The sequence below is a fragment of the Antechinus flavipes genome, chromosome 2 (genome assembly GCF_016432865.1).
Source record: "Antechinus flavipes isolate AdamAnt ecotype Samford, QLD, Australia chromosome 2, AdamAnt_v2, whole genome shotgun sequence".
NCBI classification, from domain to species: Eukaryota; Metazoa; Chordata; class Mammalia; order Dasyuromorphia; family Dasyuridae; genus Antechinus; species Antechinus flavipes.
In genome coordinates, this window is record NC_067399.1 from 214,247,876 (window position 1) to 214,269,128 (window position 21,253).

Here is a 21,253-nt window from a genome sequence, read left to right on the forward strand (position 1 = left end):
ATGGATGGAACATGGAGCCATCTTTCACTGAATTTGAAGAGTAAGTACAGGTGGGAGTTTCCTTGGTAATGTTTATGTGCCCCATGTCTTTGGTATATTGATTTACCATCATTTGGAACTGGGTACTGGAACTATGAATGCTTATCTTAGAGAAGAAATGTTTGGAGCTGGGTATGTGATAACTTTTAAAATAATTGAAAGGCTGGAATATGAAAGAAGCATCAAAATTATCCTGTTTGGCCCTGGAGGACAGAACTAGAAACAATGGAGTACAAAGCACAAAGAAATGAAATTGGACTTGAGGTCAGGAAATACTTCCTAACAATTAGAGCTGTTCAAAAGTGCAATGGGCTGCCATAGCAGATAGTGGGCTCCCCTTTCGTTGGAAGTCTTCAAGGAAAAAAAATGAATGACCATTTGTTGGATGTGTTAGAATAAGGGTTCTTTTTAAATTATGAGTTTAAGTAGATAGACAATGAGGTCTCTTCCAATTCTGAAATTTTGTGACGGTAGCAGGTACCATCACAAATAGAAGGGTTTTGTTTGGTTCAATTAGGTAAAGAAGGACCCACCCACTGAAGATATCTCAATTTGCCATTCATTCTTTGCACTTAGTCTTCTTTCCAACTATGCTGAGGTGTCACAAAGAACAGCATAGGCTACTTGAAACGGCACAGATCATCACAGGCTGGGCTGTGTGGAAATCCCTTCCTCCTATCTCTTCTTTTCTTTTTTTTTTTTTCAATTATTTATTTATTTGTTCATTCATTCATTCATTTCCAATTTCACAATAGTGAGTTCTTTGTGCAAGTTTGGCCTGGTGTCCTGGACCATCCAAGAAGCTTACTAGAGTATAAGAAGTGATTGGTCAATGAGTACGATGGAAAACATCTAGGTACCCCATCTTCTAGTCTACTCAGACACATGTTCAAATCCCAAATGGCAGCCCGATACCAATGAAAACAATCACAATGTTTTCCCAAACAAGTAGTATAAAAGAAAGAAGCTGAAAAAATAGGCAAAGATTTGAAAGTTTTTATCCAGTTCTGCAAAGCCAGCTTAGTCTAACATGGTCTTGGGAGGCTGGTGACTAGGAAAAGGGACAGAGAACAGGGCCTTAGCCAAGACAAGACCTTCCATTTATACTGAAATGTGTGCACCTTTGAGTTGTTTATGCATTGCCTTCCTACTAGAAAGGTAGCTCCTAAAAGATTGTGTTTTTGCCTTTCTTTGAATGTTCACCGTTCAGCACATGCCTAGCACATAGTAAGCAGCTAATAAATACTTATTGACTAACAGAACAAAAGAATTTTGAAAAAAACACACAATTTTTAAAAAGGAGAGAATACACACAAGGCTGTGCATTCCCAAAGTAGAAAGACCCATGAAGTTTGAGGAATAGATAGTTTTGGTTCTATACCTATTAGTGCTATGATCTTGGGCAAATCCTCTTTCTGTAATTCAGTTTCCTCATCTATAAAATGGGGATAACAATACTTGTACTAGTTACCTCTCAATGAGCAATTATGAGGAATGAGTTTTGTTAAGAATGGAAGTAATCATCAGCAGGTGTTATTATTGGGAAGTAAGATGGAGAGTGGGTGGATGGAAAAATAGGGGCTGGGTGAGTGGACCTGGGGGAGGTGAGAGTAATGAGAAGACAGGTGATAGGAGGCAGATGATGAAAGAAGTGGATGGTAGAGTCAGCCAGAGGCTGTTACCAGGACAGATTTCTCACTGCTCAATACTTTCCTGGGCTCCTCTGACAATGTAAACCAGGTGAGTGAATCCCTGCTAGGGAAGGGGGTGGGGTCCATGGGTGGAGGGACCATGAATGATTCTTGGCCCAAATTATAAGACTTCTGATTCAGGATGGATGCAATGCAAGTTAAAGATATTTCAGTAACAAGTAGTCAGGTAAATGATCATTTTATAAGATGAGTAGCCATGAATTATGGCTTCCCAGTTCTTCATTCCATTCCAGCCCTACCCTAACTCTCTTACCCTCCAAGTTCAAATGGTCGTAGCCATATCTGTACATCATAATCACACACAGAGGAATCATTGGAAGTCAGAGTTAGAAGGGAACAGAGGTCAGCTAGGCTAACCAACACCTTAACTGAACTTTCTTCTAGAAAATGGTTATTCATTCTTTATTTGGAGGCCTCCAATGAAGGGTAACCCACTACTTCTTTAAAAGGCCCACTAGGTATGTCTATCACTAATAAGGGACCAACCTCTCAGTTGGTCTTTCAGGGACCTCAGTGATCCCAGGCCCACAAGCTCAATCCTCAGGAAGAAATCCTGAGGTGGCGGTGCTGAGACTCCACTGATTCATAGATTATTAGAGCCAGAAGTCTTAAAAAAATTTTTAGTCCAAACTCCTTATTTTATAGATGAGCCAGAGCCTTTTATAGAGCCCCAGAGAGAGAATTTCTTTCCTGAGGATATACAGCCAGTCAGTGGCAGAGACAGGACTTAAACCCAAGCCTCCAAGCTCCTAGTCTGCAGCTCTTACCTCATACCATGACCACACTGCCTGCCAGGCAATTTGGGCTAGGCTGGGCGGGTCTGGGATGGGTGTATGTCTTGGGTCGGGGCTGTGGTATTGGAACAGAGCTGTCTGGAGGCAGGGAGAGGGAGACAGCAAGAAAGAAGACAGTGAGGAGTAGGAGGCCACAAGAAGGAAAGGAATGGGGTGTGCAGCACACATACACAATACTGGCTCTCAGCACAGCCACCTGTGAGCCATGTGGGAGGAAGAAGCCCAGGGATACAGTGATGGGGAGTGAGATAAAAAGCAACTCTTCTGAGCAAACAAACACCAATCTTGAAGCCTTGGGAGATCCCAATGGCTACTTTCCTATAATCAGCCTTTCTGAGCCCTAAAGCCAAAGAATGGATCAAGTCTTGGAATTTCAGAGATGAAAAGTATTTCAGAGAAGCCTTGTAATCTCCCTTCACCATTACAACTTAACTTGGAAAAAGTCAGTCAGCTGCTGCTTGAAGACCTCCAGTGAGGGAGAAGTTACCCAATTGAATTTTTGGATAGTTATAACTGGGAGGAAGTTTTTCCTTAATCAAACCTAATTTTGTCTTGCTGCAGCTTTCTAGCTCTGCTTTCCCGGGCCAAGTAGAGTTTATCTTTAGGGTTGCAGCCTTTTCATTGTACAGACAAGGAAACTAAGTTCCAAAAATGTTAAGTGAATTGGCCACAGTCACGCAGGCAGTAAGTGACAGAACCAGGGCCCAATGATGACAGTTGACATTTTCTAGAGTTTTAAGGATTGAAAAATATTTTATATACAGTTTCTGACTAGATCCTCATACAATCCAGTGAGGCAGATAATGCAGAGACTTTTCCCGGCCTCCCTCTAACATAGATACCTGGACAATCACTTCTCACTAGTTGTTTTCATGTAGGGAATAAATGAATGGAAACATGGAAAGAGTTTGAGGTGTTAGAATCTTCAAGGCAGGGATACAAACACCCACCCTTATGTCCACAGGTTCATCGTCATCATCCCCCAAGTAGCTCAGGGAGGCGATGCGGGGCAGAGTGAAGACAGCTGAATTGCTTGTGTTGAGATGAAAGGAAGCACCATCCAGGCCTTGTGGCTGCACCCTGACCTCAGTGAAAGGCAAACAATCCCCAGGGGGAGAGAGAAGAGGAAAATCAATATTAAATGAATACACATCCTCAAGTTCTTTCACTACAAATCCAAAACTCTTTCCACTACATTATATAGCCTTTTGGACATGGAAGAGTTCCTAGTGAAGGATTTTGTCTTTCCTGAGGATATTGTGAGTTTGCCATTACCTGTTGACATACATGGCCATGGTGGGAATACTCAGCATGATGGGATGGTCTCTAGGAGGCCTTCCCAGCAGGAGGGCACTCTGTAGATTCTCCAGGGCATTGAGCAGATGCACAACCACCTGCCAAGAGAGGGAAACATGTCTCAATCCATCTGTCCTTCCTAGGCTCAGATTTCTCTCCCACAAGAATATGCTTTTAGGGATGTGGCATAGAAATGCAGAGTGGTCCACAGACAGAGAGCCATTCTCCCCTCTGCCCTGGGCTAGACTTGGCTAAATGCGACTCCCACAGAGGTGAGACAAAGGATGGTTTAAGGGTACTTTGGCAAGGTGGGGCAGTAAGGGATCCCACTATCTCCCACAGTTACTTGTTGATATATTTACTGATGCCACATCAAATACCTGTATTCTTGGGTTTAATACAAGGAATAGGGTGGATCTAATATGCTCAAAATAGAAGATATATTTCTTAAAATTTTATTTTATTTTAAATTTATTTAAAATCATTGTTATTATTTTAAATTTTTTATTTTATTTTATAAAAGCCATCTCATCCTGATTCCTCCTCAAAACTGATGCTTTCCCATTGTTGATTATCTCCAGTTTATCCTGTATGTACTTAGCTGTAAATGTACATAGCTGATTTATTACTACTTCCCCCTTTAGATTTGAGCCCCTTGAAAGGAAGGGGTGTCTTTTGCCTTTTTCTGTATCTCCCAACTTAGCTCAGTACCTGACCTATGACTGATTGATACATCACAGAACCAGTGTTGAGCTCTGAATAGCTGTGGTTCCCAGGTCACCCTATACCCTGAAACCCTTCCACAAATCCTGGGAAGTGTCTGAAAGGCAATGCCTTTTGCCGTTCTTTTTCAGTAACAATGACCTGGCTGGTACCAGAGCCCAGTGGCATTTCAGGCTCCTGGCTCCTCGATGCTTCAAGCACATTTCCCACTGCATGAAACAGGTGTGTGGCTGTCATCTGATGCTTCTGTCTGACGGTGCTGTCCTCAGGACTAGACATCCCCATCGCCAGAAACTTGCTGACATTCTGAAGCACATGGCTGGCCATCAGCTTGTCCCCCAAAAAGGAACGAGAAAATTAGTTGAGGAAGAACTAAACAGCAATTGATTGGCCTTAAGGCCAGTCTGCCCAGGGTACAGTCTTCCACTGGTAAGCCATTGTCCCCATCAGACCACAGGGACTTAGAATACTCACATGAGGAAAGACTATAGGACCTGACTAGAATTTTGACTTGTATCTGTGTCTTGTCTCCTGCCAGTTCCAGTATCAAGCCTTTTCTGATTTCTACAGTCAAAAGAACTTCTTCTCTTCTCAAGTGTTTCTCGAACATTTTATCTGAATCTGTCCATTTCCCCTCTTATATTCTACTTCCTTTTGCATCCCTTTCATATCTCCTCCTTCTGGTAGTCAGTCCCTTCTCCCTGATCTGAGAGTGTCAGCTACTTGAGGGAAGGGCCTGTGACTTCATTTTTGTATTCATAACAGAGCTTCAGGGTGGATAAAAGGCTTCCTTGGAGAAAGGAAGACCAGGGATTGAGCCCTGCTTCCGACACATACTATTTAGGTGACCACGGGCAAGTCATTTAGTACTCAATGTCCTAAATTGCTGTCAAAGACTGAGTTATAGATGAGTTGGTGATATGCATCAATGGAAGGACTTTCCACATAGGAAACATCAGATGTTCCCTATGTCATGTCCAGGGCCTCACTCCTGCCAAATATCCCAAGCTACAAGTACAGGGCAATGCACATAATAAGCACTTAATAAATGTTTGTCCAGCTGACTTTATTTTTGTATCCCCCACGGTACCCAGTGCAAGGTCTTGCTCAGTAAACATTTGCTATTTAAACACTGCTGTTAAACATTGCTGAATAAAGGCCTGGCCATAGTGATTGGATTGTTTGAAGGTCAGACCCCCACCCCCATACCCTACATCCATCACTATAAACCAATAAATTATTATGCCTGCCCCCCTCCTCAAGTGTTCTTCACCTTCTCCAATTCTAACTTAATCCATCTCTAAACAGGAGAGAACAGGTCTACATGAGAGCATGTAAAGCACTGCACCTACAAAGAGCAAGCATGGGAGGCTAAGAGACCCTCCACTCAAGCATAGGTGATTGGCACTCATCAGGGTCTTCCCAGTAAGGCTGGCAGGCTATGCTGCCTGACAAGGTAAAGCAGAGCCAAGAATCACAGGCATTTTTTTTCCACACAGTAAATTCAATGACTCCTTATAGACCCTCAAAGTGTGTGTGTGTGTGTGTGTGTGTTTGTGTATATGTTACTATCTATCTGACCATGGACAATCTCTCTGAGCCTTGATTTCTCCATCTATAAAATGATGGGATTGGACTAAGTGATTTCTAAGTTCTTCCTTCCATTTCTAAGTCTCTGATCCTGTAATCCTATCAGTTCATATTCTTCAGTAACAGTGTGGCTTTGTAAAAAGAATACTGAATTTGGAGCCAAAAGTCCTGGTTCAGATTCTAGATCTGATCATTGTTAGCTGTTTGACAAAGTCATTTTATTTTGCTAGGCTTCAGCTTCTGCCTCTCTAAGGAAGGAATAGTTAGAATGATTTCTAAGGTTCAGATAAAAGTCCTGGATCCCATTCCTAGGGTCAACTGCTTGAAGAGTTCTAAGTTTGAAGTCAAAATACCTGGTTCTTTTACTTATTGCCTGCATGACTTTGAGAAAACCACTATTATCCTTTTTGGGTCTGGATTTCCTCATTTGTAAAAGGAAGGATTGGACAAAACTATTTCCAAAGTTCCTCCTAGCTCTAAATTGATAAGCCTATGATTCTGTGACTGTTTAGGTACCTTTTGATTCTGAAGTACACTGAATCTATGTTTGTGGCCCAGGGATACAGGGAAGACTATGTAGTAACCACCAGCTCAGTCTTAAAATATTATGGTCCAAACAAGGAAATTAATTTCCTTCCTTGAAGAAGCTGACTCCATGAAGTCACAAAGCTCTCTCTTCCACCTTCTAAAGTGGGGAAAGTATCCTTGGCATCCTTATTCAATTCCTTCTAACTCCCTCTTTCAGGAACCTTCAAAGTCTTAGCCAAGTCCCCTCAACTATCCTGAAGCCATTTTTTTCTTTTTTCACCATATCTTCACTGTCTCCTTACCTAGCTTGGTAGAGTAGAAAGCCCTAAGTCTATTTTTGCCATTAATTTGATTATGACTTTGTTGTAGTTATTTCAACTTGATTTAATTTACCAACATTTACTAAGTGCAAAGGAAATTAGCATTTATGTGGCTGGTACCTACCTTGTGCCAGGCATTGTGCTAAGCACTTTATAAATATTATCTCATTTGATACAACAACTGGATAAAGTAGGTGCTGATATTATCCTCATTTTATAGTTTAGGAAACTGAGGCAGACAGAGGTTGTGACTTGTCAGAATTGATATAGCTAGATCTATAGCTTACTATGTACAAGGTCCCATGATAATTTCTGGGGAGAGACAAAGTTTAGGTACAATCTTTACTCTCAAGGGATTTGTCATCTAGTAGGGAGGAAAGGAAATAAAAACACACTTTCAGTAGGCAGATACAATTGTTTAGTACCTTTTGTTGTTCAGTCATTTTCAATTGTGCCCTTAATATTATTATGAAAATAGTTTTGACTTCAAGGATTCCCTAAAAAGGTCTTGGGGACACCCAAGAGTCCCTGTACCACATTTTGAGACTTACTAGGCAAGTTAAACTTAGGTATTACTCAGAGATCTGACTTATTTCAGAAAACAATGTCTCACTCATCACAAAGGTAAAACCAAGAGAAAATCCAACTTGTCTCAAACGACATTAAGAGCACTTAACAGGTTTACAAAATACTTTCTGTGTGAGACCACAGTTTTCCAGACATTGCTGAATCAGCAGAGGGCTCAGGATATTCAGAGACCCTTAATGCCTGAGGCCATGGGCTTAGATTATCTGCCTTACAACCTTAGGTAGAAGGGAGTGAAAGAGTTATCATCCTTACTTTATAGAGTAGTAAACTATGGCATAATGAGGTTATCTTGTCAAAGAATCATTTGTAAGTGTAAGATTCAAACTGAGGTCTCCAAGTTTTATGTTTCGTCAGACAAATAGCATTGTGACAACCCTGTGACTGCCCTTAAAATCCTAGCAAACCACAATTGCTCACAAAAATACAGACTCAAAGCTATGACTCTTTGCTCTTTGCTTTTAGAAATGATAGTACTTTGAACAGAATGGTAATACAAATTTCATTCAAAAAAGTCATGATCAACAATAACACAAAAGAAAATTTCTGACCATGTTTTAGAGCTGGAAGGGATTCTAGACATCAATGAATTCCACTCTCTCATTTTACAGGAAAGAAAATTGAGACTGAGAAAGGTTATATCTGGCTTCTCCTAACCCAAGGAGACTGAAGGGCTTTACATGCACATAGAACAGAGGCCAGGGTGAGTGTTGGGGTGCTGCTGACCTGGGCTAATGGGGAGAGCTCTTCATGGTGAAAGGTGACATCTTTCAGTGCCTCTGCCATTCCCAGAGCCAGCTGTATGTCATCAGCAGGAATAGAAGCCAGGGTCCTCAACATGAGCTCTCTGATCTTAGGATGGAAGAAGGAAGTGAAAAATAGTTAACAAATTTGTGCTGGATGGATAAAAAACGGATTAAGGTTTACTGTATATAAAGGCTAATTAACACTAATTCATGTAAAACCATATATTAGGCCTAATTTTGTGAAAGTTTGGGAACTGATAGCTTTTTACCATATCAGAGATCCTCCACTGACCTCCAAGGCTGTCACAAATTTCTTATAATTATATTCACTGTTTTCATTTAAAAACTCATATTCTGCTCTCTAGACATGGTGATCTTTGTGTAGGAATGTAGAAATCAAAGATAATTATAAAATTGGCATCTAGAAAAATAGGAGATGCTCAGAGCCTTTTTTAATATGAGGAGTAGAATTGAGCCTAGAATTTTTCCAGCATCTCTTCAACACTAGAGGTAATATGATATAAAATAAAGAATACTGCCCTAAGGCCTGAGCTCTCTCCTTGGCTCTGCCTTCAGATGTGTGAATAATAATCTTTGTTCCCTGTAGACCTCAGTGTCCTTTCCTATAAAATGATCTGGTTGAACCAAATGGACTTTAAGTACTACTTCAACTCTTTACTTTGCATTCTATCCTTCTAGAGTAGAGAGGGCTGGCTTGTTCTGAGGCACAGCTAAGAGCCCCCTCCCCAGGTTGGCCAGCATAGGCCAGAATCCTGCCACTTACATAGTCTAGTTTTTTACTTCCCTAGGAGGGAGCTGGGCTGTTGCCTTAGTATCATAGAAATCATAAAATGTAGGGGTTGAGAACCTTATTAGAGCCCAGAGGGACTTCAGAACATTGAATAATGGAAGTGGGGCAAGGAAGAGTAAGACTTTGAGGCAATTGAGTCTAGTCCTTAAGTTTACAAATGAGAAAATTGACAATTAGAAAGGGAAAGAAATCTGATCAAGGTCATGTAGTGATTTGGGGTTAGAGCTAGACCTTGAACTTAGGCCTTCCTAACATAGGGTTCTTTTCATGACTTATCTGGCCAGTTGTTTCCCTGCTTGTCCTATGTGGGAGAATAGGGGCAAGGCCTATAAGGGAACTCTTTTCTCTGAACTCTGCTGGGGAATCCTAAACTCCTCCTGGCAGATCCAGTGTCAGGGTCCCTGCTGCCAGGATCTATAAGGGAATCCACAGCTTCCCAGGAGTCGGGATGGGACCATGGACGTTCTGGGACCTGAGAACATGAGCTTCAAGTTGTGTCTTACAACCTTGTGTAGAAGAGAGGATCTGAAGGGGAAAGAATTAAGCAAATAATCCCAGAGTTTAACTTAATGAAGGCAGCAAGATTCATTCAGTGGAAAGAGAATTGGTTTTGGAGGCAGAGGAATTACACCTTTGCTGCTTCTTATAGGTGCAATTATGGGCAAATCACTTCGTCTCCCTAGGCAACAATTTTCTCCTTTACAAAATGATGGTGTAGAGGTGGCCTCTAAGGTCCCTTTCCTTTTCAAGTCTATGATGACTGATTGAAGGGACTAAAAGGAGGAGGAAAGGTCATGTGATGGATCATAGGGGCAAGAGATCTGGGTCTAAATCCTGCTACCTGTCACAAATTACACCATCTCAGTGGGCTTTAGTGTTGTCGTCTGTAAAATGGGATAAAGGGAATATATGAATGCATGGGATAAAAGGATCTATTAAATATCTATTGTATTGGATATTTCCTCATTTGATCCCAATATGGTAGGGTATAGGGTGTGTTCAGGGAAGACTAGTACCATATTGGTATCAAAAGAGGAATTGGAGGGTTGACTAGATGATCTGTAAGGTCCCTTTCAGCTTTAAGACCAAAAACTTAACCAACAGCTTCTTCAAGGCCATGATCAGACATCTCTAAAACCTAATTCCTCCCTGCCAGGTCAGAGACTTATTGACCTAAGGGGTGGGCTTTCACCATAATACAAACGAGAAATCACATCAAGGACCTCCTGTGCAGGGTGGGCTCTCAGAGATGGAGGGAAGCCTTCATCCCAGTCTCCCAGATTCAAGATGGAGGACACTGACTTAGACAACTGGATAAGTCCACGCTGCTGGTCTTTCCTATTGGCGTGTTGTTTATCTTCTCTGACATTAGAGCAAGGAGTGTCCGGTTTTCCTTGATTATGTCTTCTTGTTCTACCTGAATAGGAGAAATCAGCAAGGTGGGGAGAGACTGAGAAAGTGGCCTGGCCTCCAGGACCAAATGGGTAGATGTCAGGGACATGAGCTGTGAGCTCTCTTCTAGAAAAGAAGAACAGGTCATAACAAGTTTAGTATTTGTTTAGTGTTGAAAAACAAAGATGTGAAAAGCAGCAAGAAATTCAAAGGCCAAAGAAATTCCTTGTTAAGAAATGTCTTTGGAAAGAACATTTGCAACAAATGTTAATATAGCAATAAATATAGCATAAAAGGAGCTGACATTTCAGAATCTATAAGGAAGTGCCACATATACATATACACACATACTATATATATATATTATATACATATACATATATATATATACATATATATACACACATATATATATAAGGTTAATACATATACTCCATTGGAGAAATGGTCATACAACAATATAGGGAAGATAGGAATACAAATTGTTTATAATCACATTTAAATTAGCCTCTCTGGGTTAATTTTTCTCATCCTATCATGTATCAGCTTGGGTTTTCATTTTCCTTATCTATAAAATGAGGTCAGTAGCTTCTTAGGTTCTTTCCAGTTCTGAATCTATTATCCTATGTCCTAGTTCTCTAATAATCAGCAAATGAAAATAATAACTCACACTTATATATTTCCTTAAGATTTGCAAAAGAATTTTATATATAATCTCAATTTATCCCCTCAATAACCCTTTGAGGAAGGTGTAATTATTCAATCGCATTTAAAGAAAAGGAAACCAGGACAGTTAGGTGGTGCAGTGAATAGAGCCACCAGCCCTGAAGTCAGGAGGACCTGAGTTCAAATGTGACCTCAGATACTTAACACTTCTTAACTGTGTGACTTTGGGCATTTCACTTAATCCCAATTGCCTCAGGAAAAAAAAAAAAAAAAAAAAAAAGGAAACCAAGGCTGAGAAGCTAATGATGATTCTACTTCCAAAGCCTTATCCACAATATCACACTGCCTCTTTCCATTACAGTAGGATAGATGTATGTAAAAATGTAACTTTGGACAAATTATTTAATCTCTTTGGACCTCAGTTTCCTCATAAGTAAAATGATGAAATTAGATGTTAACCTAACATCTTCTTGCTTAGGAAGAAAGAAAGGAAAAAGGAAGGGAGGGAGGGAGAAAGAATATTACCTACCTTGACTGCTACATGGGTATGTACTGTGTCTCCAGCCTTATTAGCAACAGAAATGAGAATCTTCAAAACAAAGTTATTTTCTTCCTTTCCAAGTGGTAGATAAAGTGATGGAAGTTCTGGCTCATGACCACAATAGAAGCATGAATCTAAAAATAGGAAGAGGAAGAATCAGGGAAAAGAATATTCTCAGAGTTCTTGAAAGATAATAAGCCCTACAAAAGACACACAGTTGCTTATAGAAGCATAAACACCCATAACAAAGACTTTACAAATACTAAATTCAATAATAATGCCAGAAACTAAACTAAATTTAAACATAGTGGTTTTGTCATTGGTAACCTTTCCTGATGCAGTCATAATTTTCAGGATCTCCTACCATAGAGCAATTTTTTTTTACTTAAATCTATTAAAACTAAGTGGTGCCAAAATGACTAATATGAAAATATTTTACATGATTGCACATATATAAATAATAGATGGCTTACCATTTCAAAGAGGGCATGGAAAGGAGAGAAGAATAGAATTTGGAACTCAAAACTTAAAAAAATACACAATGGATGTTAAAAATTGTTCTTATGTATAATTGGGGGGAAATATTTTCTTAAAAAAACTAAGAGGTTCCCATTTAAAAAATTTCTCAGGGTCCATTTTGTATGAATGTATAACCACCATCTTGGAGCCAAACTGTCTGTCTTTTAAAGAGGTCGTCTTGGAAACCTGGAAAACCAGAAATGTCTCTAGACATTCTTCAGAGTTTCCCAAGTTCCAGTGGCCTTGAAGGATTTTCGTCAAGAGACAGCAACCATGAGATGACCCTAACAAATGGGAATCTCAATAATGATTAAGCTAAAGCTATAACTTTTTTTGGGGGGTGGTGGTGGGGGTTCTCCATTTTTCTTTTTTTTTTTTTTAGCTTTTTATTATATATATATATAGTATATAGCAAGTAATCCAATATATGTTAAAGACGTGCAATTTTTCTATACAAAGTTCAACAATTATCATGCTGTACAAGAAAAATCAGATCAAAAAGGAAAAAAAGAGAAAAAAAAAGCAAGCAAACAACAACAAAAAAGGTGAAAATATTATGTTGTGATCTACATTTAGTCCTTGGTCTTTCTTCTGGATGCAGATGGCTCTCTCCAATACAAGACTATTGGAATTGACCTGAATCACCTCATTTAAGCTATAACTTCTTGTGACAATGGGGAACAATGGAAAGAATATTGGGCCTGATTGCTTCTTAGAATCCCAGTTCTCCCATGTACTCTGTGTGTGATCTTGGACAGATCATTTAAACTCTTTGGGTCTTATTTCTTAATTTGTAAATTGAGCAAGTTAGACTCCATAGCTTCTAAGGTTTCTTCCAGCTCTAAAACCACATTCCTTTGAATAGATGGTCTTTAGAATCCCTTTCCTCTCTAAATCTATGGTCCAATTACTATAAAATTTCCTTTTCTCTAAGGCAAACCATGTCAGGAGCAGCTAATTCTATTGTTTCCATTTGCAGCATTCAAATCCTTGGTTCAGATTTTCCCCAGAAGAGATTCTGGATGGAGAGGAAGAGATAATTTGAATAGCCCAGCCTACTTTCCCTTGGGGCAAGAAAGAATTATAGGATCATAGAATTAAAGTTAGAAGGGATGTTAAGGGTTCTAATAGCCAAATGAGTAAGGTTCTTTTTTCCAAAAAGATAGTCTAGTATACTGGAAAGACCACTGGCTTTAGAGTCTGAAGACTGGGTTCAAATCCTGCCTTTCACTTATTACCTGTATGATGGATAAGCCACTTAACTTCTCTGATTCTTTAGTTTCTCCATTGGTAAAAACAAGAGGGCTGGACTAGGATGTCCCTTCTTGGTCTAGACCCTATAATATGAGTAGTATAATTTATAATGAGCCTCTATTTCATTGTAACAAAGGGCTCATGGAAGGCCTCTGGTGGATGCTGATATTTGAGCTAAGATTCAGAGTATCCAGAGTTCTAGGAGATAGAGTTGAGGAGAGTAATTTCATTGACACAGGTATTCCATCAGATCTCAATTTCTCCATGCCTGCTCATTTTGTACCATTTCCTTTTTTAAAAATGGAATTTTAATACTTGGACCTGTGATTTCTTTGGTAGTAGGCACTCCTCCCAATATAGCAATGCAGATTGCTATTTACTTAGATGCAGAAGGAAGGATGCTGTGGTAGCCAGAAATATAAAGATTTTTAATGGTGCAGAGTCAATTGACCTCTGAGGGGAGTTTTTGAGCTTTTTGGGTGAGGAAGGAAAGCCACAACAATGGCTCTACATCAACAGGTGCCTAGGATCTCTGGGGGAAGATGATTAGCATCATTTGCCAGAGTACAGAAGAAGAGGAAGAGGAAAGACTGAGGAGGTCAGCAAAGAGACTGCTGCTATTAGAAGCAGAGCTTAGGAGAATGGTGGTCCTAACAGGCAGAGTGCATTGTAGTGACTGGGGCTGCCTAATGAGAGTTGTTGAGAAAAGAACAATAAAGCACAGATAAAAAGGCCTTGGAAGGAAGCAAACCTTCCCCTTATCTATTTTGAGGAGGTCTTTTGACTCTACACATAGATACAAGAGCTTCCAAGTCAAATCAATCATTAATAAGCATTAAATGCCTGCTGTGTGTGAGGCACACACAGGTACCTTTATTTGTCAATAAAATAGTTTATTAATTTTAGCTTTGTGAACTTTAGCGCTTATAACAGAAATAAGTGGCCATCCCTGGGGAAATGCCAGATACTATTGATCACATATATTACTTGACTGGGGTCAATGAACTAGAGAGCAAGTGTCATAATGGACAGAGTACTAAAACCATTTCACACATTTACTAGCTCTGTGATCCTAGACAAGTTATTTAACTTCTGTTTCTTCAACTATAACATGGAGATTATAATAGTGCTTATTTCTCAGAGTTGTTGTGAGGATCAAATATCATATTTATATAGTGCTTAGCATAGTGCCCATTGTAATTGCTTAATAAAGTTGCTTGTTTTTCTCCTTCCTTCCCCAGAATATAACTAGGTCCTTTTGTATTAACAAAGAACTTTGGATACAAGAATTAAATTATCAGGCAGCATTAGATCAATAATTAGTGGTTACACTTTCATGGGCCCCAAATTTCATCAAAATCCACAAATCCCAGCCAAAGTTATCATGAAATGGATAATCAAAGTAAAACAGAAACCATCCTTGACCTAAGTCCCAATCTCATATTTGTTCCTGTTAATACAGTTCCATGGGTGGATATTGTATTGGTGAATAGACGTGTGATTGGGAAGCTAAGATCCTTCCTTGTTTCTCTTCTGGCTCTCCATTTTCTTCATGCTAGTGGTAATGAGGGAGCCTGTCTTCTGGGAAATGGAAAGTGTCAGAAAAAGGTGACAAGAGAGAGACCTTTATCATGCTGTACAAGAAAAATCAGATCAAAAAGGAAAAAAAGAGAAAAAAAAAAGCAAGCCAACAACAACAAAAAAGGTGAAAATATTATGTTGTGATCTACGTTTAGTCCTCGGTCTTTCTTCTGGATGCAGATGGCTCTCTCCAATACAAGACTATTGGAATTGACCTGAATCACCTCATTTAAGCTATAACTTCTTGTGACAATGGGGAACAATGGAAAGAATATTGGGTCTGATTGCTTCTTAGAATCACAGGATTAGAGTTGGAAGGAAACTTAAATTTCATCTGTTGTTCAATTGTGCCCAAGGCTTCATAACACCATTTTGGGTTTTCTTGGCAAAGATACTCGAGTGATTTATCATTTCCTCCTCTAGTTCATTTTACAGATGAGGAAACTGAGGCAAACGGGGTGAAGTGATTTGCCCAGCATCACACAGCTAGTAAATAACTGAGGCCAGATTTGAATTTAGGAAGAAGAGTCCTCTTGATTCTAAGCTTAGTGCTTTATCTAACAGCACCACTTAGCTGCCCATAAACTTCATCTAGTTCACCCCTTTCATTTGAATGCCTATTTCAGATAAACAAAGAATCCAAGAAGCATTGCTCAATATCTCACAAGTAGGAAAAAAGGTAGAAAACTGAGCTTCTGACTTAGATCCTGTGACCATTCTACTCTGTCACACTGCCCCTCACTGGTGGAAGAATATCTTGCTAGTCTTCTTTACCTGGTGAGCTGAAGGACAGGAGCCTAGACTACCATGGGGGACTTTTGGCAGTGCAAACTTCATCCCACATAGAGAGTCTGTTCCTAAATTACACACTAACCCCTGCAAAGACAAAGAGAATTCTGGCAGTTTCCATGGGACAGCCAACAAAAAAGAGAGGCCCTTAGATCTTACCTCGTTTCAGGCAGAAACAATAGATGAGTAAGCCAGGCTCTGCAGATGTGTTGCAGGAGATCTCAAAGCTTGTCAGAATAGTCCCCTGCTCTGGAATGACAGAACAAGCTGGAACCTCAGGAGGATAAAGAGTGCTGATGATGTAGGTCTGTTCTCCATAAGCCCACTCAGTCATTGCTGAAAATCAAAGAGAGGAGCCTGCTTTAAAACCATCTCCTTGGGAGCATGAAAAAATTAAACCATAAGCTCTAGAGATAAGGAAAGAGTTGATGACCAAACAAAAGAAAGGATCACAGGAAGTAAAATTTATTGATTACATGAAAATTTAAAAGGATTTGCACAAATAAAATCAATATTGCCAAAATGAGAAGGAAAGCAGAAAGCTGTGGAAAATTTTTCTTAGATTCTCTGATAAAATGTCCTCGCTTCTCAAATATATGGGGATCTGAGCCAAATTTATTTTTAAAAAAGTATTTCCTAATTGATGAATGAATGGTCAAAAGATATAAATGGACAGTTTTCCGAAAAAAATTAAAGCTATCAATACTTATGTGAAAAAGTGCTCTAAATCATTAATAATTAGAGAAAGGCAAATTAAAACTCTGAGGTATCACCTCTTATCTATCATCTTGGCTAACATGGCAGAAAAGATAAATGACAAATGCTGAAGGAAATATGGAAAAGTAAGTATACTAATGCACTGGTGATGGAACTGTGAACTGTCCAATCCATTCTGGAAAGTAATTTGAAATTATGCCCAAAGGCATATCCTAACCCAAAGAGTTATCAAATTGTGCATATCCTTTGACTTAGCAATAGCACTACTAGATCTGTATTTCAAGGAAATCAAAGAAAAGGGGAAAGGACTTTTATACAAAAATATTTATGGCAGTTCTCTTTGTGGTGGCAAAGAACTAGAAATTGAGGAGATGCCCATCAATTGGGAAATGACTGACCAAGTTGTGACATATGTTTGTTGGTGGAATGCTACTGTGCTATTAAAAAAATGACTAAAGGGATGGATTCAGAAAAACCTGGGAAGCCTTACATATGAACTGAGATAGAATGATGTGAGCAGAATCAAGAGATTATTGTACATAAAAACAGCAATAGTGTAACAATCAACTGTGAAAGATAGCTACTTTAATCAATATACTTATCTAAGACAATTCCAAAGGACTCGCAAAGAAAAAAGTTAACATTTAGAAAGAACTGATTAATTCTCAGGACAGACTAAAACATACTTTTTACACTTAAGTTTTCTTGTCTTTTTTTTTTTAAACAATATGGCTAATAAAGAAATATATTTTGCATTAATTCATATGTATAATTAATGTCATCAAAGCTTGTCTTTTCAATGGGCAAGGAATGGAGCAAACTTAACATTTGTAAAAATTAATGTTAAAATAAAGTTAATTATTTTAAAACCATCTTTTTGGGTCCCATTTCTATCATGCCACCCAAGCACCAATTTTTGTTTAAGGAAGCTTGATTTTCCTGATTCACCTCTCCATAGAAGTTTTGTGAGCCTTAAAGTGCAATAGAAATATAAACTGTTATTCTTGTGATTGTAATTGTTTTGCAAACCCAGAGTTTGCTTAAAGGGAAATGTACCTGCTATGATGTTTATACAGAAATTATTGAACCTAGAAGAGAAGAAAATGTTTTAGTCTAGATGTGGAAGTGGACCAGAACTATGGTTTTGTGAGTAACAAGATAGAGAAAGGATAGAAACCTCTAAACCCTAGCTGAGAGGATGGGAACTCCTAAAGAAGGCTTTTTGCTAATAGGGTGAAGCAGAGTTTTGTTCCTTGTGTGTAAAAGATGTGCTTTGGGGAGAAATGTGTATTTAGTAAAAGAAATCCTCTGTAAAGCAAATCATCACCTCTTAATTTATATTTAAAAAAAAACACATGGTGTAGTAAAAATGGTGACCAACTTGGAATCAGCAGAACTGATTGCAATCTACTAGGGACAATCTACCTGTGATACTTACTAGCTATTAGATCTTAGGCAAGTGACTTAGGATAATAGGATTTAAAAGGAAAAAGGACATTAAAGGTAGTGTAATCAAACCCCTTTATTTTATAGATGATAAATAAAGAGACCTAAGATCATAGATTGACAAACCTAGAGGCAGAAGGAACTTTAAAGGCTATCCAATCCAATCCCTTCATTTTACAGAGGAGGAAGAAGATCCCGTAGTTGTTTGATTTATCCAAAGTCACACAGGTAGTAAGAGACAGAATCAAGATGTGAACATAGATTCCTGACTTCAAAATCTAATGATCTTGATATTCAGCTTAACTCTGTAACTGTTCTCTGAGTTTTGACTGCTCTGAGACTCTGTTTCCTCACATTACCAATCTTAAAAGATTCTTAAAAGGAAAGTACTTCAAAAATCTTAATCTTATATAAATGTGTATGTGTGTCTGTGTACATATGCATACATATACATATATATACATAAAACAATGTAACTATAGATATAATTATCTATCTATATATAATATTTATATTTACTTCCCATGAGAGGCATTGTGGCAATCTGGATAAAGAATTGATCAAGACAACCATTGTTCAGTCTTGTCTCTGCCCACATGTACTACCTGTGTGGCTCTGTAGAGGGCTGAAATTCCAAAAAGGTGTGCTCGAAATCAGACAACCTAAGCTAATTAATTAAGGCTAATTACCTATTTCATGTGAGATAATGGTTCTATATACATATATTTAAATGAGATGGTGATGTGATGGCTCTCCTCACCGTTGGTGCTTGCTGAATGCATGGTAGTGAGGTAATTGTAGTCAAGGATTAAAAGGCAGGGAGAGAGAAGTCAGAGTCACTTGGTGGCAGGACAAGGAGGAAAGAGGCTGGAGTCTCCAGAATCCAGGAGAGATCTTTGGCAAATCACGTGACAGTTTGCCTACCTCCTTCCCTTCTCCCCCTAAAGACCAAGAACTTTGATTTATCTTGACTCTGGCTGACCCTGAGACCCTCTAAGGAGCTAGCCTGTACTTTACATGACTCCAAGGCAAGTATTCAACTTTACAGGGTTCCAGACAATTCTCTGAGACAATAAATTGCTGATCAGATGCGAGCCATTTTGATAGGGGTCATTTCCTCACTGAGATTTCCCTAAATTAATGAATTACAGGTCCAGTTATATCTACCTACCTGTGACTTTAATTCGAATTGCACCAGGGGCTGAGGCCCTGAGTTCAGACAGGAAGTAGCTGCTCAACAGCAAGATGGAGGTGTTTCTTTGCAGCAACTTTAAGGAACTTGGCCTAAATCCACTGAGACCACAGACATCAGGAAGGAGGTTCACCTGAAACATTTATAGACCCTGAGCCCTGTGTGATACACTAGGCTTATGAATAACAAAGATCCAGGGTCCCTATAAAGCCCCTATGAATCAATTCCAGCCAAGAGATAAGCTTTGTATATCACAGAACCCCAGTGCCTGACATTGGTCTTCAAAACCCCAACCAGCTTCTTGGACATCACAGGTAGCTTTCTACCACCCATCCAGAAAACTATCCAGGGGCACACCTGCTTTGTCTATCCCATAATGAGGAGACCTTGGGACACCTGTATACTAAGAACAGGATTAAGACCTGTCTTTTGTAGCTCAGCAGTTTCATCAAGCACACCTAAGATAGCCTGGCCTTGTAATTTGGGTGAGGACTAGGCAAAATGGCATAAATCTCACCTCTCTTTGCCCTAAAATCATTTTCTCAGAGATCACATTCCTGGCATCCTCCAGTGCTCTAGGGCCTAGAATTAGGCTCCAGTGGCTTCCACAAACTACAGAAGCCAGATCCTGCTAGCATTATCCCGGAGACTTAAACTCCAGAGGAGAAATTACCCATGAATCTTCATGCAAGAGGTGGTCATAGCCCTAGTGCTCCATGATTACTGATTTTAATGTACTTAAGAGACTGGCTCACCTCCTGGAAGGAGGTATCTAAATACCAACTGTATGTCACAGACTCTTGATCATCACAAGTGGCTCTCAACATGACTTCTTCACTCACATTCACTGGCTTGCAGTTCTTTTCACAACTGGAAGAAGTGAGAAATCATAAAAATACAAAATAGGAGAATTAGAAAGAGAATTTACTAACTAAGCCATTCACTAGGGAGTCCCCATTCTATCAAAAGCAGTCCATTCTACTTTGGGAAAGCTCTAATTATTAGAAAGAAAGTTTTTTTTCTTGACATCTTTTCAATTTTCACTCAATATTTCTATTTCTGCCCTGTTGTTGGGGCACACAGAAGAACTTTCATAAGCATTGGGATGGTGACATCAGAAGAGTAATGGCCTTGGAGTCAGGAGACCAAAGTTCATATTTTAGCAGATGGAGACTAGGCAAGTCACTTAAACTCTGTTTACCTCAGCTTCCTCACCTATAAAATGAGGATAATAATAGAACCCACCTGCCAGAGTTGTTTATTGTGAGAAATAAATGACACAATATGTATAAAGTGCTTCATATACCTTAAAGCATTATATAAATATGAGATATTAATATTACTTATAAATTTAAGGCTTTAAGGCATATGAATAACAAATAAGTAATATTAATTTATCTTTGCTCCATATGACAGATTTGAAGACAGCTTTCATGTCCCCTAAAATTGCATGAATTTTTCTGTGAAAAGTTAGGAAAGACTGAATAAAGACCTTCAGCCTATCATAGTAAATTCAACAACTTTTGCTATTGTCTTTCAACCTTTTAACTTTGTTCTAACATGACACTGTTTCTCATTGACATGCCTCCTCAAATGATACTTTCTGCATGAGGCCTTTCCTGATTCCCATAGCTACTACTGCCTCCCCCTTCCTGTCAATAAGTAACTGATATTTATTTTGTACATACAAACATTTTGATGTCTCCAGAGGGAACGGATGCCCCTTCATAGCTAGAATTGGTTTAACTTGTCTTTGTATTCCAATTGTTTACCAGGGTATCTAGCCCATAGTAGGTGCTCAGATGCCCTGACTGATTTTCTCCTCACCTTCCCTATCTCTCCTTAGAGTGGTGGTAAGCTTCCTCTATCTCCTTTCTCTAAAATTTAGGTGGCGACAGAGCACAGAACCTCCCAATAATCTAAATGAGATAATAAATAAGGCACTTAGCACAGCGCCTGGCACATAGTAGGTGCTTGCTCCCAGGAGAAATATGTGAAATGATTAATTTGTT

General features: G+C 39.1%; 1 protein-coding gene across 1 annotated transcript in view; it reads right to left on the bottom strand.

Annotated features, from left to right (window-relative positions):
* PKD1L2 (polycystin 1 like 2) overlaps positions 1-21,253 on the bottom strand; it is a 135,544-nt gene that overhangs the window by 83,419 nt on the left and 30,872 nt on the right. The window contains exons 12-22 of the mRNA XM_051973592.1: positions 19,997-20,111; positions 19,221-19,374; positions 16,046-16,222; positions 11,728-11,877; positions 10,447-10,557; positions 8,626-8,633; positions 8,235-8,439; positions 5,945-6,012; positions 4,676-4,894; positions 3,821-3,939; positions 3,496-3,625 (exon numbers count right to left, since the gene is read on the bottom strand). Coding sequence (XP_051829552.1) covers positions 3,496-3,625; positions 3,821-3,939; positions 4,676-4,894; positions 5,945-6,012; positions 8,235-8,439; positions 8,626-8,633; positions 10,447-10,557; positions 11,728-11,877; positions 16,046-16,222; positions 19,221-19,374; positions 19,997-20,111 — 1,456 coding nt within the window. The remainder of the gene's footprint in view (positions 1-3,495; positions 3,626-3,820; positions 3,940-4,675; positions 4,895-5,944; positions 6,013-8,234; positions 8,440-8,625; positions 8,634-10,446; positions 10,558-11,727; positions 11,878-16,045; positions 16,223-19,220; positions 19,375-19,996; positions 20,112-21,253) is intronic.